The sequence below is a fragment of the Triturus cristatus genome, chromosome 3_1, assembly GCF_964204655.1.
Source record: "Triturus cristatus chromosome 3_1, aTriCri1.1, whole genome shotgun sequence".
NCBI classification, from domain to species: Eukaryota; Metazoa; Chordata; class Amphibia; order Caudata; family Salamandridae; genus Triturus; species Triturus cristatus.
Genome location: NC_140583.1, coordinates 652,020,595 through 652,034,902, shown reverse-complemented (window position 1 = coordinate 652,034,902; position 14,308 = coordinate 652,020,595). Strand labels below are relative to the sequence as shown.

Genomic DNA, 14,308 nt, shown 5'->3' with positions numbered 1-14,308 from the left:
CAAGTGTCTCACAGAAGGACTGGCTCTGGGAAGGGTCGATCGATAAATTGGCACACACTAATGACTGGACAGTATTAAAAAGTTCTCTTGGTGAATCTGCAGCATTATTATTATTTTTTTAGCTGTGTAATATTTCGTTTTTTCTTCAATAATGTGTTTATTATACTCCTGAATAAGTCATCTGTACTTAACTTTTTCATCCTCCCTGTAGCATTATCTCCATATTGTTTTGTTGTGTACGACATTCCTGCTTAATTTCTCTAAATTTATGGGAAACCCGTGGTGCAGATGGACTGTTTCTAAATGTTTTCACATTTTTCTCTGGAACCAAATGGGAGAATGCATCATATAGTCCCTTGCTGTACCCTACCGCTGCGGTGTGGTGTGTGTGAAAAGAGTTCGATGGCTTAGACACTGACAGCTGCATAGCGCTGACACTCGGGGTCTCAACCGTAGGGTGGCGGGGTGCTGAGAGACTGATGGCGCTGGCATGGCTCACCTGGCAGGGCATGGTTCCTGGCTGCAGTTCCGCTGCTGGTCGTCCGGCCGGGTGTGCGAGTCACAATATCGCTCTTCTACAATACCTGAGAGCTTCTCCACACAGAGCACAATCTGCCGCTGTACACCTGTGGGGAGCAGAGAAACAGAGCATTGAGGGAAGTCCCAATCATGATCGCATGAGCACACCTGTTCAGGTGCCTCGCCTCCTGTCAGCATGGCTACTGCTCCTGATGGATGCCCCCACACATACACACACACTGACACATACGTGACATACCTATAGCCTCAAGCTTGTTATAAACAGCTGTTATCTGAGACCTGTCTCCTACACCTTTAGCCTCAGATATTTACAACACTTGGGACCTCAGAGTTCCTACAGACATCTGTGGGCTTGTCCTGAGCCTCACGCTTGCAGTTTTACCTGCAGGTGTGGAGCCACACTCCATCACACACCTGGGGGCTCAGAGCTAGAGTACACATTTGCAACTTTAGCTCTGCGACCCATAATGGCAAAGCAGACCTCTGCGTCACACCTGCAGCCTAGGAGCAGCACTCCACAGCCATTACAAACCTTCAGCCTCATACATTCAACCTCTGAACTTCATCACACACCTTCAGCCTCATACATTCAACCTCTGAACTTCATCACACACCTTCAGCCTCATACATTCAACCTCTGAACTTCATCACACACCTTCAGTCTCATACATTCAACCTCTGAACTTCATCACACACCTTCAGCCTCATACATTCGACCTCTGAACTTCATCACACACCTTCAGCCTCATACATTCAACCTCTGAACTTCATCACACACCTTCAGCCTCTTCATTACACACCTTCAGCCTCATACATTCAACCTCTGAACTTCATCACACACCTTCAGCCTCATACATTCAACCTCTGAATTTCATCACACACCTTCAGCCTCATACATTCAACCTCTGAACTTCATCACACACCTTCAGCCTCATACATTCAACCTCTGAACTTCATCACACACCTTCAGCCTCATACATTCAACCTCTGAACTTCATCACACACCTTCAGCCTCATACATTCAACCTCTGAACTTCATCACACACCTTCAGCCTCATACATTCAACCTCTGAACTTCATCACACACCTTCAGTCTCATACATTCAACCTCTGAACTTCATCACACACCTTCAGCCTCATACATTCGACCTCTGAACTTCATCACACACCTTCAGCCTCATACATTCAACCTCTGAACTTCATCACACACCTTCAGCCTCTTCATTACACACCTTCAGCCTCATACATTCAACCTCTGAACTTCATCACACACCTTCAGCCTCATACATTCAACCTCTGAATTTCATCACACACCTTCAGCCTCATACATTCAACCTCTTAACTTCAACACACACCTTCAGCCTCATACATTCAACCTCTGAACTTCATCACACACCTTCAGCCTCTTCATTACAAACCTCAGCCTCATACATTCAACCTCTGAACTTCATCACACACCTTCAGCCTCATACATTCAACCTCTGAACTTCATCACACACCTTCAGCCTCTTCATTACACACCTTCAGCCTCATACATTCAACCTCTGAACTTCATCACACACCTTCAGCCTCATACATTCAACCTCTGAATTTCATCACACACCTTCAGCCTCATACATTCAACCTCTTAACTTCAACACACACCTTCAGCCTCATACATTTGGCCTCAGCACTGTGCCATTTGTGAGACAAAAGAACTCCTCGCATAGAAAACTGTGCTGCCCTGTCCTGTACATTTATGACCTGCCCTTTGTTTTCCCTCCAGTAGTCTTGACAATCTGAGAGTCCACTGCTGCTGCTTCACACCTGCACATTGCTGTTTGACAGCAGAGCTAGGCTCTGATGGCAGTGAGCTGCCCCAAAAAGACCACACTGGGCTACTGCTTCATCACCCCCAGACTATGAGATTGCTACTTTTGGTGGCAGCATGATTCTAAACCAAAGGTCTTTTTAACTGTACTCCTATGGGACTGCCCAATAGCTCTACCCTGTAAAGGTCCTGGGATACCAGTGGTAAACAGCAGTGTCATATGGAGTACCGCACATTAACCAATTGCTACCTCGGTACAAGAAAACGTCTTACAGCCACACACCAACAACCTCACATAAGCGTTCTCAGGCCTGCACTTCATGTATATAAAGGGCTCATTAACCGAACAGATGAATCATGTTAATCTGGGGTTAGATGGCTCACACCTCACTCTTAGAATTGGCCATGCGTGTCACACACTTTTGCAGGGCCTGTGCTTATTTTGAACTGGTGTTTGGAGGTGGAGTCAGCAGCACTCATTTTTGGGAACCAGTACTTATTGTTTCCTCATTAGACTCTGACACAGATCAGGGGAGAGAAAAACACACAGGGAGGAAACAAGGAGGAAGAGAAAGACAGAACATCTAGACGAAGAGAAATGGATTAAATGGGCCTGAGGTAAAATCAAAACGACACAGCCCTGGTGTTTAGCACACCGACATTTAACAGTGCCAGCCATGGACGTCTGATCAAAGTTTTGAGCTCCAGCACTGCTGGTCCTCATCCTCATGTGTGACCAATGTGGGGCCTCTTTGGTGCATGAGGAAGACCTCGCTCAAAAGGAAAACAATGTCCTTGGACATATTTTGAGGCAGAACCAGCATACGGTCCCATTAAGTGGCAGCCTACGGTATCTGCTCTATGATGAATCTAGCACAACTGCAGATGAGGTCTGCTTTTGTGATAGAGAAATAAATCTAGCAGTGGCATTTCTGGCCCGCAATGAACGAGCCCAGAGGCAAATAGGCCCATCTTCTACTCCCTTGTGACAATCCTGCAAAGGGCTCTTTGTAAACCCTAGACAAGGAGAACTCTAGGATGCTGATCACAATTACAGCCGCCACTTAACAAGCATTGGCAATACTAATAGGTGTGGAATAAAAGTGACTGACACATTCTTGAATTCACCCTCTTACACAACCACAATAAAATGCACACAAACTCAAAAATGATATGCCAGATAAATTAAAATAATGCAAGTTGAAAAAAGAAAACATTCTGACGTCTAAACACAGAGTGCATATGATTGTAATAACTAAACTTAGCAGTGGGTGTTCCTCTTGCAGAGGCATTGTACATAGCCTATTGTTGTTTTAAAGTGCTAACATGTCTGTCACGTTTAAAGCCAACATGTTGACCATCTTGGAATGGTAAAACAATGATAGATTATGGAAATAAGCATTCCTTAATCGTCACCTGGTTTGGGGGAAGTGGCCATGCAGTATGCGGCGCACTGCAGATGAAATAAGGGACAAGCAAACCACCCATCGTGCACTGTAGTAACCTCTTAAGAAAAATGTACATAAAAAGAGGAGAAACAAAGAAATGAAAGGTGAACTATACAAAGAGAAAATTGAAAATCAAAGGACTGGACAGCCAACTATGACACTGAAGCAGATTCAGTTTCAGGTGGATGCACAAGTGATCAGTAAATGTGGTCATTCACAGGGAAAGTGAGACAGTGACTGATGTGGACGGAACCATTACCCAGTGAAGTATGCTGTCATGTATAGATGCAGAGAGCAAATGACACTTAGACAGGCCAATGGCAGAAGAGTGCGGACCCAAAGGCCCTCCATGTATCCATATTGATATAGTTATATATATATATATGGATGGATCTATTTAATTATTTGTTTTATTACAAGATCCTGAGAGACAGCTAAACATGTCAAGCATTCCGAAAAGTTATAGCAAGAATTTTTACAGTGCAAATATTCTATCTAGTGAGGTTTGTCAAAGGGGGTAACAAACAACAAAATCCTCCCTACTCAGGTAATGTGTGAGGTATCATGTAACCTGGATGCAGGCTTCAACAGATGTGTTACATAGTAAATAAATTAGGCCTACTGCCTTTGTAGTACTTTTTCATAATAAACAGAGTTTTATAATAAACATATCTATGAGATATAAGTACCTTTTCCTAGGGATCTTTGGCTTGCTACGATAACGAAGACAGGCTTACTGCATTGAATTTGAGCTTCACACAAGGCAACCATCTGGCATACATTCATAAAATTACAAAAGTATACAAAATTACAGTTGGAAAAATGCTATTTCTCCTAATAGGGTCTAACAAGGATTCTCACAGTGCAAATCCTCTATGCCTATGGTTTGTCAAAGAGGGTAACAAGCACTGAAAAGCTTGCGTACTATGGTAATCTGTGAGATTCCCTGTAACAAAATTCCTACTTGCAGGCTTTAATACGGGGAAACAACACTCCACATTTAAATACCTATTGACTTTAATATATGCTTTTCACAATTAGTATGTAAGGTCTACTGTATTTACCATAACTTATCATAACAATCAGGCCAATAACCTTTATTATTGGCTTGACACCATACTCAACTGAGACCTACTGTGTTGGGCATAAGGTTTTTCATGAGGAAAAGATCAAGTATACCGTAATAAAATTATACATATGTACAAAATTACTGTACACTTTTATTAATACTTTCTAATAAAGCCTAGTAAGGATTAACATTGTGCAAATCCTCTACCCTGTGGCTTGTTCGAGTGGGTCACCAACACAAACACCCTCACCTACTACGATAATCAGCGAAATTACATGTAACAAAAAAATTATATATGGGTTCAGCACAGTGTAATAGCATTCCACACTTAAAAACCTATTGTCTGTAACACATACCTTTTATAATAGGTATGGTCAAGCCCACTTGCCTTGTCATAACTTTTTATCATAGACAGATCACACCCAAGGTATCTGACTTAACTTTTCCCAGGGAACCGAAAAGGCCTGTATCCTTCATCACTGACGTGATACTATAACCAACACAGGTCTGATGAAGTGCGCATAAAGCAGCAACCATCATGCATACGGTTATAAATTACAAATATGTACAAAATTACAGTTGGCAAAACAACAAAACCCTTCACAGTACGACATCACATGAATCCTCAAAGTGAAAATCTTCTAATCCAGGATCTGTCAGAGTGGGTGACCAACATCTGTGTGATGACATAACAAAATACATGTCACCAGCTTATAGCATAGCGTGCTAACAATCCTCTGTTAGAGGCCAATTAGCTTTAACAAATACTTCTCACAATAAATAGGCTAAGCCTACTGCCTTTGTCATACGTTTTCATAATAAACAGACCCGGCTTATGGCATCTGGCATAACTTTTCACAGCGCATCAAGCAGCTCTATAGCTGTTATTGTTTGCTTGTCCTCATAATCAACTTAGGCCTTCTGTACTGAGCATACGCTTTCCCGTAAGGCAACCATCATCCATAAAATTACAAATATTTACAAAATTACAGTTCTCATAGCAAAATATTATCTCCCCTCTGAGGACCTAACATGGATTCTCATATTGAAAATTTTATGTATAGATGGTTTGTCAGAGGGTGCATCCAACACCAAAATCCTTGCTTTCTACTGAAGTCTGTGAGATCCAAGGTAAGTGTCAGTAGCCTGTATCAGAAAGCAGTTAGACCAGTTGTGGCTGTCGACACTATTACTTATAACAATCGACACTTAAATGCCTGTTGATTTAACATATGTTTTTCACAATAAATAGGTGAGGCCTACTGCCTTTATCGCAACTTTTCATAACAAACAATTGGTCCATTACCTTTAAGACGAGGTATACAGTAATAAAATTACAATTATGTTAAAAATTACAGTCGTCAACAGAATGTAAAATCCCTCCTAAGAGAGCATCATAAGGATTATCTAGAGCACGTCTTCTAACCCCATGGTTTGTTCAGGTGGGTCACTAACACCAAAACCTTGTCTGCTACAGAAATCTGTGTGACTGCATGTAACAAAATTCTTCTCTGCGGTTTTTAGATAGAGTAATAATAATTCACCCTTAAATGGATGGAAGTTAACATATGCATTTCATAATAAATACTTCAAGTCTACTGGTTTTATCGTAACATTTCATAATAAGCAAACCAAGCTTACAACCATGGCTTGCTGCCACAACCAACTCAGTTCTGCAGTCTTGAATGCACGCTTTGCTACAAGCAAAAAATTTGCAATATAAGCATTCTTTTCATTGGACACACAGAACTTATGCCCAGTCAAATCCTGTACCTGGGGCAACTAATATGTGGGTGGAACCTAAGCCCCTCTCTTAGGAGTACTCTGAGAACACTATTTTGTTGATCACATAAGGTATTGACAACTGCAGTGTCAAGACAGACCTAGAAATGTCAATGTTTCCTTTCTGTTGTAGCCTTCCAAATACTTTTCTCAGTTCAAGGCATTTTAATGGAGAGTTAAAGGTGGACCAACATTGCTGTGCAAGAGATCTCTAACTGAAACTTTCAGAGTCTGAGATCTGTTCTACTTACACCCATCCTAGGATGGTAAGCACAACCATTAGAGGACAATGTTCACAACATTAGAACAGATTAAGGGCCTGATGTAGAGTTTGACGGACAAAGTAGGCACCGCCGCAATGGCGGAGCACTTTAGAGAGGCCTCCAAGCAGACGTCTCTTGCATATCCTGGATTCACCATCACAGCTGTTCCTGGAAATGTATTGAAAGTTCGATGGATTTTCAATGTTTTTTTAATGTTCAAAAACAAAATTCCTAAGAGGGATTTTGTTTTTGAAAATCAAAAAAATCTAATCAATGACCCCCCCCCCCCATTCCCTGTCCACCAAGGGACTTTTCTCTCATGGTGTGGGGGTCACAGTGAAAACTTGTCATTTATCTGCCTAATCTACATAGCGAGGGAGACAAATGGCAAAACCTCAGATGGCCATTACCTTTTCGGGGCGTCAGACATGTACGTCTGCGGCGGAGGTGCAGTAGTCTCCACCGTCGACACACTTAATGTCCTCCAGACTCTAAATGAGGCGGGTGGACCTTCAATTTGACGGATCACCCTCTCTGCCCAACATTAAATCGGGCCCTAAATTATCTGTGCCTTGTTAGTGGTGTAATAAGACCTTTGTGCAAAAGTTGGCATATAATCCCTAAAATTTTAATTTAGACTAGCTTGTCACAAATATACAAAGGAGCTTGGTGAGAGGGAGGTATTGAACACATGGGCCTTCGAAACCGTCCTACTCTAGGGGGCATGTATTATTCTTCTGTGCTGTGGTTGGGTTATGGACACAATCGCCGTATTCCACACCTAGCCAGATGTAACACTAACACCCTAAAGGGCAGATTTACCAAGGAATTGCTTTGTCCTTACATAAAACAAGTCGTCACAAGGCAATGCAAGTCCTTAAACAGGATTTAAAAAGCCATGCCAGGGGCTATTTGCGCTGCCTTGGGTGACTTTGTGATGTACGGGCTTGTACTGCCTTACGTTACATTATGATGTGGTAGGCGTTCCATTGATCGAGTATGGGTGTTCCCGTGCATAGACCCATGAAATTTAACGCAATCCCGGATTTACTAAAGGAACTAAAACTGGGATAGTTCTAAAATGGTGAGCCTACCACAGAAAGGCGTAACAAGGAGAACTATCTTAATTTTTACTCATTACTTCCTCTTTCTATGCATGATGCATGGTGCATCATGCATAGAAAGAGAAAGTTGCCTCTTAGATTGTTTTTGTGCAGGAACCTAGCCTGGCACATTTCTGCTCTCTCCCTTTCACACAACGTATTAAGTTGCCTTGCAGCACTGCGTTGTGTGAAATATTAGTAAATCTGTCCCTGAATGCCTAGGAGAAGATTTACTTAGAACTTGTGCTGTCCCCGCATGACGCAAGACAACGCAAGCCATTAAATGAGATTTACAAAGGCACACAAAGGGGCTATTTGTGCCGCTTTGCATCACATTGCAAAGAAATATACCACAACTCAGCAGTTTGCACTGTCTTGCGTTACATTTTGTTTTGGTAGGCGTTCCATGGGAGGATCATGGACATTCCCATGCATCCACATATAGAATTTGACGCAATCCCAGATTTACTAAAGGCATTAAAACTGGGATTGCGTCAAAATGATGTGCTGACCATATTCCTAACAAGGAGAAATATCGTCTTTCTGCATCACACGTAAAAAGAGGAAATTGACCCTCAGGAATGTTTTTGTGCAGGAAGGTATTCCTACCTGCACAAAAACAATCCTGTCTGTAACAGAGGCAGCCTTGCAGCATGGTGCAAGGGTCTCTGGTTTGGCACTAGCAGCACACAGTGCACCAGCGCTAGGAGAGAGCAGAAATGCACGATATCCAGGGGCGCATCCTCCGCTAAGGTGAAGGAGAGTCGCCCCACTACTGTGTGAGCAGTTGGCAGAAGGAAAAATAAAATTAGAATAACCAAACTTTATTATCATTATATTTTACCATATGTGTCTCACCTGGTTAGGGGCGGGGAGGAGCTGCACGTCACGAGAACAGTGGTGGCACTCTCTTACGTGTGCATGAATGTTTGGCCGGCCGTCTTGGGCCTGCCAAACATTTATGCGCACTTTGCATGTTCTCCACGCAGGCTGCATTACAGCCTGGGTGGAGAACATGCCCAGGCCCCCAGTCCCTCTATGAGCGCCGAACCCCGGCACACTGACCAATCACAACTCTGCTCTAAGGCAGCGTTGCGATTGGCTGGGAGAGAGTGCCGAGAGCAAGCGACCGGCTAGCATGCAGGTAAGTGCTGTTTTTTTTCCATTTACCCATCCCCCATTAAGTAGCGTCTGCCACTGGCCATATCTTATTAAATATGGAACATTTCTGATCACTTCCTTTCATACAACACATCAAATTGCACTACTGCAGTGCATGGAATATTGGTAAATCTGCCCTCTATATCTAGGTGGGTTTTATGCACCTGTGCTTGGTAGACACTATACGTTTGTTTGGGGCTAAGCTCCCAGCCTTGGCCCTCTGTGGCTGGTAGGGGCTATGCTCACAGAATGTGCACTCTGTGCCTGGCAAAGGATATGCCCACAGCCTGGGCAATCTGATTCGGTGGATTTTTGCTCACAGCCTGAAAAATTAATTTCTAGTGAGGGGTTATGCTCACATCCCAGCCCCTCTGTTCCCTTAATACCAGCTGTGCCCATCCCCTTGGCACAATGTCTAGGTGGTTATTATGCCCACGCCCTGAACACTCTGAGTCTGGAAAGGGTTTTGCCCACACCCTTGGCTCTAGTCGGGGCTCTGCTCTCTCCGTGGGCGCTACATGCTTTGTCACGTGAAAACATCCCGTTTTCCTGAAACCTTTCCAAGAGCCGCGCGCTCGTTACCGCGCGAGGCTGCAGACAGGCAGCGTTGGTCGCTGCAAGGCTGAGAGGCTATTGTCGGCGGAAACAATGCAGGCGTTATCCAGAGGACGCCGAGGCTGCGGCGTCGTGTTCACTCGGGGATTCACGCAGGCTTCATGTCTCCCCTGCCTCCCACTTTCTCACAGGCATTGCCTCCGTGCTCTCCTCCCTCGCTCATTTGCCTTGGTTCCCGTTCTCCCTCCCTCTCTTTTTCTTACGTTCCGTCTCCAGCCTTTCATTACCAGTTGGGTCTCCCCTCGCCCCACTGCTTAGTGCTTCTTTCAGCACCTGTCATTTCCCTCACTCCCCAATCGCCCTCTCCTCTCTACCTAAATAGCATACATGCCAACATTTTAGTAGAGGAAATTGGGACATTTAAAAAAACATAATCGGGAGTTTATTCCCCACGATTTGACTTTTATTGAAAGAGAGGCAATTTTAGGCGGGAGACAGCCATAATATATTCCTGATTGGCTATGAAAAAAAACGTGAGTCTCCCGCCTGAATCGGGTCTATTGGAATGTATGCTCTATAGCACCCCTCTCACAGGCTTTATCACACTCTGTCAACCTACCGCTCGGACTCTCACTCGCTACCCACGTCCTTGACTCTCGCGATGTTTCCTCAATCTCCAGTTTCCGTCCTACACCCCTTGCTCCTTCACCTACATTCGCCCGTTCTTCCTTCCTTAGTCTGCTTTTCCGTCCTCCTTCAGTCTATCCTTTCTCGTTTTTCTCAAATAGTCACTCATTCCCTTCCCGCATTTTCTAGCCTTATTTTCTCAGTACTTAACCACAACCTTAGCTCATTTTCTTCCTCTGTCCTTCGTGTACTCTCTCCCTAATACTCAGCATCCTCTCATCAGTCTCTCATCCCCTCGCCCCTTCCCTTTCTTGCTCCCACTTTTAATTGTCCCATGCTCAGTTACGCTGTCCTCTTCTATTTCGCCCCCCACTTTCCCTCTCCCACCTACCCTCAACTTCCAACGCTCACTTTCTTCCTTCTAACTTCACAACACTCTCCCTTCTGCACTCGGGCTTTCTACCTCTTCACAATCCTTCCATCCTAGCACTCATTCTGTATCCCTCTCATGCTTAAATCATTTCCTCAACGATTCCTTTCGTTGTCCTTCCTCCCCACACACCTTCCTCTCATTTCCTTCCTCATTCTCTCCTCTAACTCTCTTCCTCTTCTTCCCCTCTTTCCATACTGCTCCCCATTTACCCATTTGTCGTACTTTATCTCATTTCTATCCATTGCCTTCTCTTATATTTCTGTAAAAATGTATATTACGTGTTTGGCTGCCAGTATTGCTCAAAAGACAGTGGTTTCTAAACTTGTATATCACAGGGATCTGTTATTTTACAGATATGACATCATTCCAATGAAATACGGATTTCCTCCAATGGGAGACGAAGGCTCAGTGCGATTACCTCTCCTCCAGCTAATTAGTCTCTAAGCACAACACTGAATCTGGATAATGAAACCGCAAACCCCTCTACAGAGTTGCCGCACTGGCCTTTGTTTAATTAGCATCCTCTTCATGAAAGTAAATCACACCTGAATATTCTAATGGCAATCAGGGCCCATTGTTGTTCTGAGAAGTACTGACTTCATCCAATGGGGCTCCTAGGTTTAGTTTTTTTCTCTCTCCAGCTAATTAGTCTTTAAGCACGCGCTGTGTGTGTGTGGGGGGCGGGGGTTGGGGGTGGGGAGAAAGGGGTCACTAGAGGCATTGAGACTTGTTGCAGGGCCTGCGGAGACCAAGCCCTGCCACTGAGCACTTACCATTGTGGATCGCATATGGCCTCTGTGGGAACTGAGGTGGTGGTGCTGTCCCGGGTGCCTTTGCCTGCAGGCCTAACATTGAAGAAAATCCTTTCAGGGTGAATGGGTGAAGCTGGGGAGGCACGTGTAAGAATGCCTGGGCATATGTTATGGACTGTAGGACCCCTTGATGAGGTGGGGCTTACGGTTCATTTGTCCTAATCAATCATGGCTGACTTTTGTAGTGCTTCTGTGGTTAGTTCCCAATTTGACCTGATTTCTTTTTCCGTCCAAAGTACGCAGAAAGGTATAAGGGGTATAGGAGAGCCTAAACAGCATACCGCCGTTGTGAGAGAGCCTGCACCAAATTCCTGCACGGTGTGGCATGCACCATGTCATGCATGCCACACCGTGCATGAACCAAGTTGCAATTTTAGGGTGGCACAACGTGTGTTCCGCCACCCCTCCCAGACACACCTCCATGGTCAGATTTGGCCAGGGGCCTCGTTATGGTCTCCTTACCTGCATTTCCACCACCCTTTTCATGGTGGTGTCCTGCCATTAAATGGGCAGAGGAAATGCATGTTGTAATATGTTCAGTGGTGCTGGCTTCAGCACGGCCAGCATATTCAGGCCCTTTGCAGACCGCCGCCACAGCAGGATCCTTGATCCCAGCGGAGGTGGCGGACTTGTGGCGATCCCACCACCACACTCTTAATACAGCGGTCGGACCGCCAGGGTGGTGGCGGTCGGACCGTCACAGCGAGTACAGTGTTCCCAGGATCGCCATAAAAAATATCTATATTTTACTCATAACGAGAAACACTAACATACCATTCGAATACGCCATGCTACCAAACAAAATTAGCACTTACTATAAACTACTAAACCGAATTAAAATTAAAGCAAACAACTACTCCCCACATAAAATAATAATCCACTTTGAATAAGCCATAGTTTAAACAATACTTAGGGCCTAGTTACGAGTTTGGCGGTCTTCGCCTGGGACCAGTACCTCGCAGCATGTGATCCACCCCCCAGACGCACCCCCATGACCAGATTCAGCTAAAGGCCTTGTTATGGCCTCCTTACCTGCATTTCCACCAACCTTTTCATGGTGGTGTCCCCGCCATTAAATGGGCAGAGGAAATGTATGTCGTAATATGGTCAGTGGTGCTGGCATGACCACGGCCAGCATATTCAGGCCCTTTGCAGTCCGCCGCCACAGCTGGATCCTTCATCCCAGCGGAGGCGGCAGTCTTGTGGCGGTTCCACCGCCACACTCTTAATACGGCTGTCGGACCGCCGAGGTGGTGGCGGTCGGGCCGCTACAGCGAGTACAGTGTTTCAAGGATCGCCATACTTATAATAAGCCCCTAGACCATACCCACACACACCTATACAAGGCTGTTACCACAATTTTAACACAAGCATTTGGATCACCTCCAACAATCTACACTAAGGGCCCAATTATGAATTCGGGGGTCCGTGAATTGCCGTGCACCGACTGCCACGAGCTCGGCAGTCCAACCGCCATTTTACAAGATTGTCGGTGTTCCTTTGCAAAGACTGGGGTCGAACCACCAACATCACCAGCCATCCGCAGACCGCTGCAGCTGCGGCCGGGGAAAATCAGCAGCCATAGGGTAAAACAGAGGAGTCTCACTGTCGTCTGTATTACCAGTTAGCTTTCCGATGAGCCAGCCATGGTGGTGGGGCTGCCTTCTTCAGGTCGGCGAAAGTGAAAGATTTGGGGTGCATACTCATCCCTTTCCTGTTCTTCCCATCAGAGTTCGACGCGGATCCCTTTCTCCAGGTCCCCCCTTCACAGCAGCATCTTCACCCCGAAGAATAGGACCCTGTCTGTGGCGATACACAGGTAAGTGCTTTTTGGACCATATACTTATCTCCTGGACTGCCCACATATGGGTAGGTTGTATTCTTCCACATGTATCATGCATATATGTGCATTCAACACATATGCAGTTGAAATGCTCACAAAAGCATCAAAATGTATGGAAAAAAATTCACCACAGACGCAAGACCTCAGCAGTCTTCTGGAGGACGGTGTTGGGGTGGTCAGACCGCAAAACTCTTAATCAGGCCCTAAGTGTAGAATATGCAACAAGCAACCAATTTGACTTTTAAATTAAATTAATGATTGCACTAGCCTTTGTCCCTGTAACAGATAACCACTACAACTTACTTATAGAAAGTCCTTTCTACCAACAAAACGAGCACGAACTAAGTCCCCTAATGGACTACTTTGAATACACCTAGTTTGGCAGACTGCTCCACTCTGGATTCAGACTCCAACCCATATTCCAAATACCATGGTGGAATGTCTACGACAGTACCATGGCTCAAGAAGCCAAACCCAACAAACACAATAGAAGGGTAGCACAATGCCATCCAATCTACACTAGGGAGAACCCAACTTACACTCCATTAATTCATAGCAGCTCTACAAAAACAACAAACTACTAAGAATGGAGCAATCAGTAACCCAAATCAAACCTAAAATTAGCAAACAAACCAATAGAATGTACAACATGCTACAATGTAAATAAAACGTGTTATTAACAACATAGGAGTACACTATTTAGAATCAATACCAAAAACCCTATTATAAAAAAAAACTATCTAAACAGTAACCAATAAACATTAACAAAGGTGCTCACCAGCGTAAATAAAATATTTTAAAATAAACATTAAACAAAATTCAGCAGTCAAAACCACATACAAATAAAATAGCAAAAAAGACT

At 44.5% G+C, this 14,308-nt stretch overlaps 1 protein-coding gene across 1 annotated transcript in view; it reads right to left on the bottom strand.

Annotated features, from left to right (window-relative positions):
• Positions 1-14,308, bottom strand: part of ADAMTS7 (ADAM metallopeptidase with thrombospondin type 1 motif 7) — a 487,405-nt gene that overhangs the window by 118,741 nt on the left and 354,356 nt on the right. Inside the window, exon 17 of the mRNA XM_085644679.1 lies at positions 500-626. Coding sequence (XP_085500805.1) covers positions 500-626 — 127 coding nt within the window. The remainder of the gene's footprint in view (positions 1-499; positions 627-14,308) is intronic.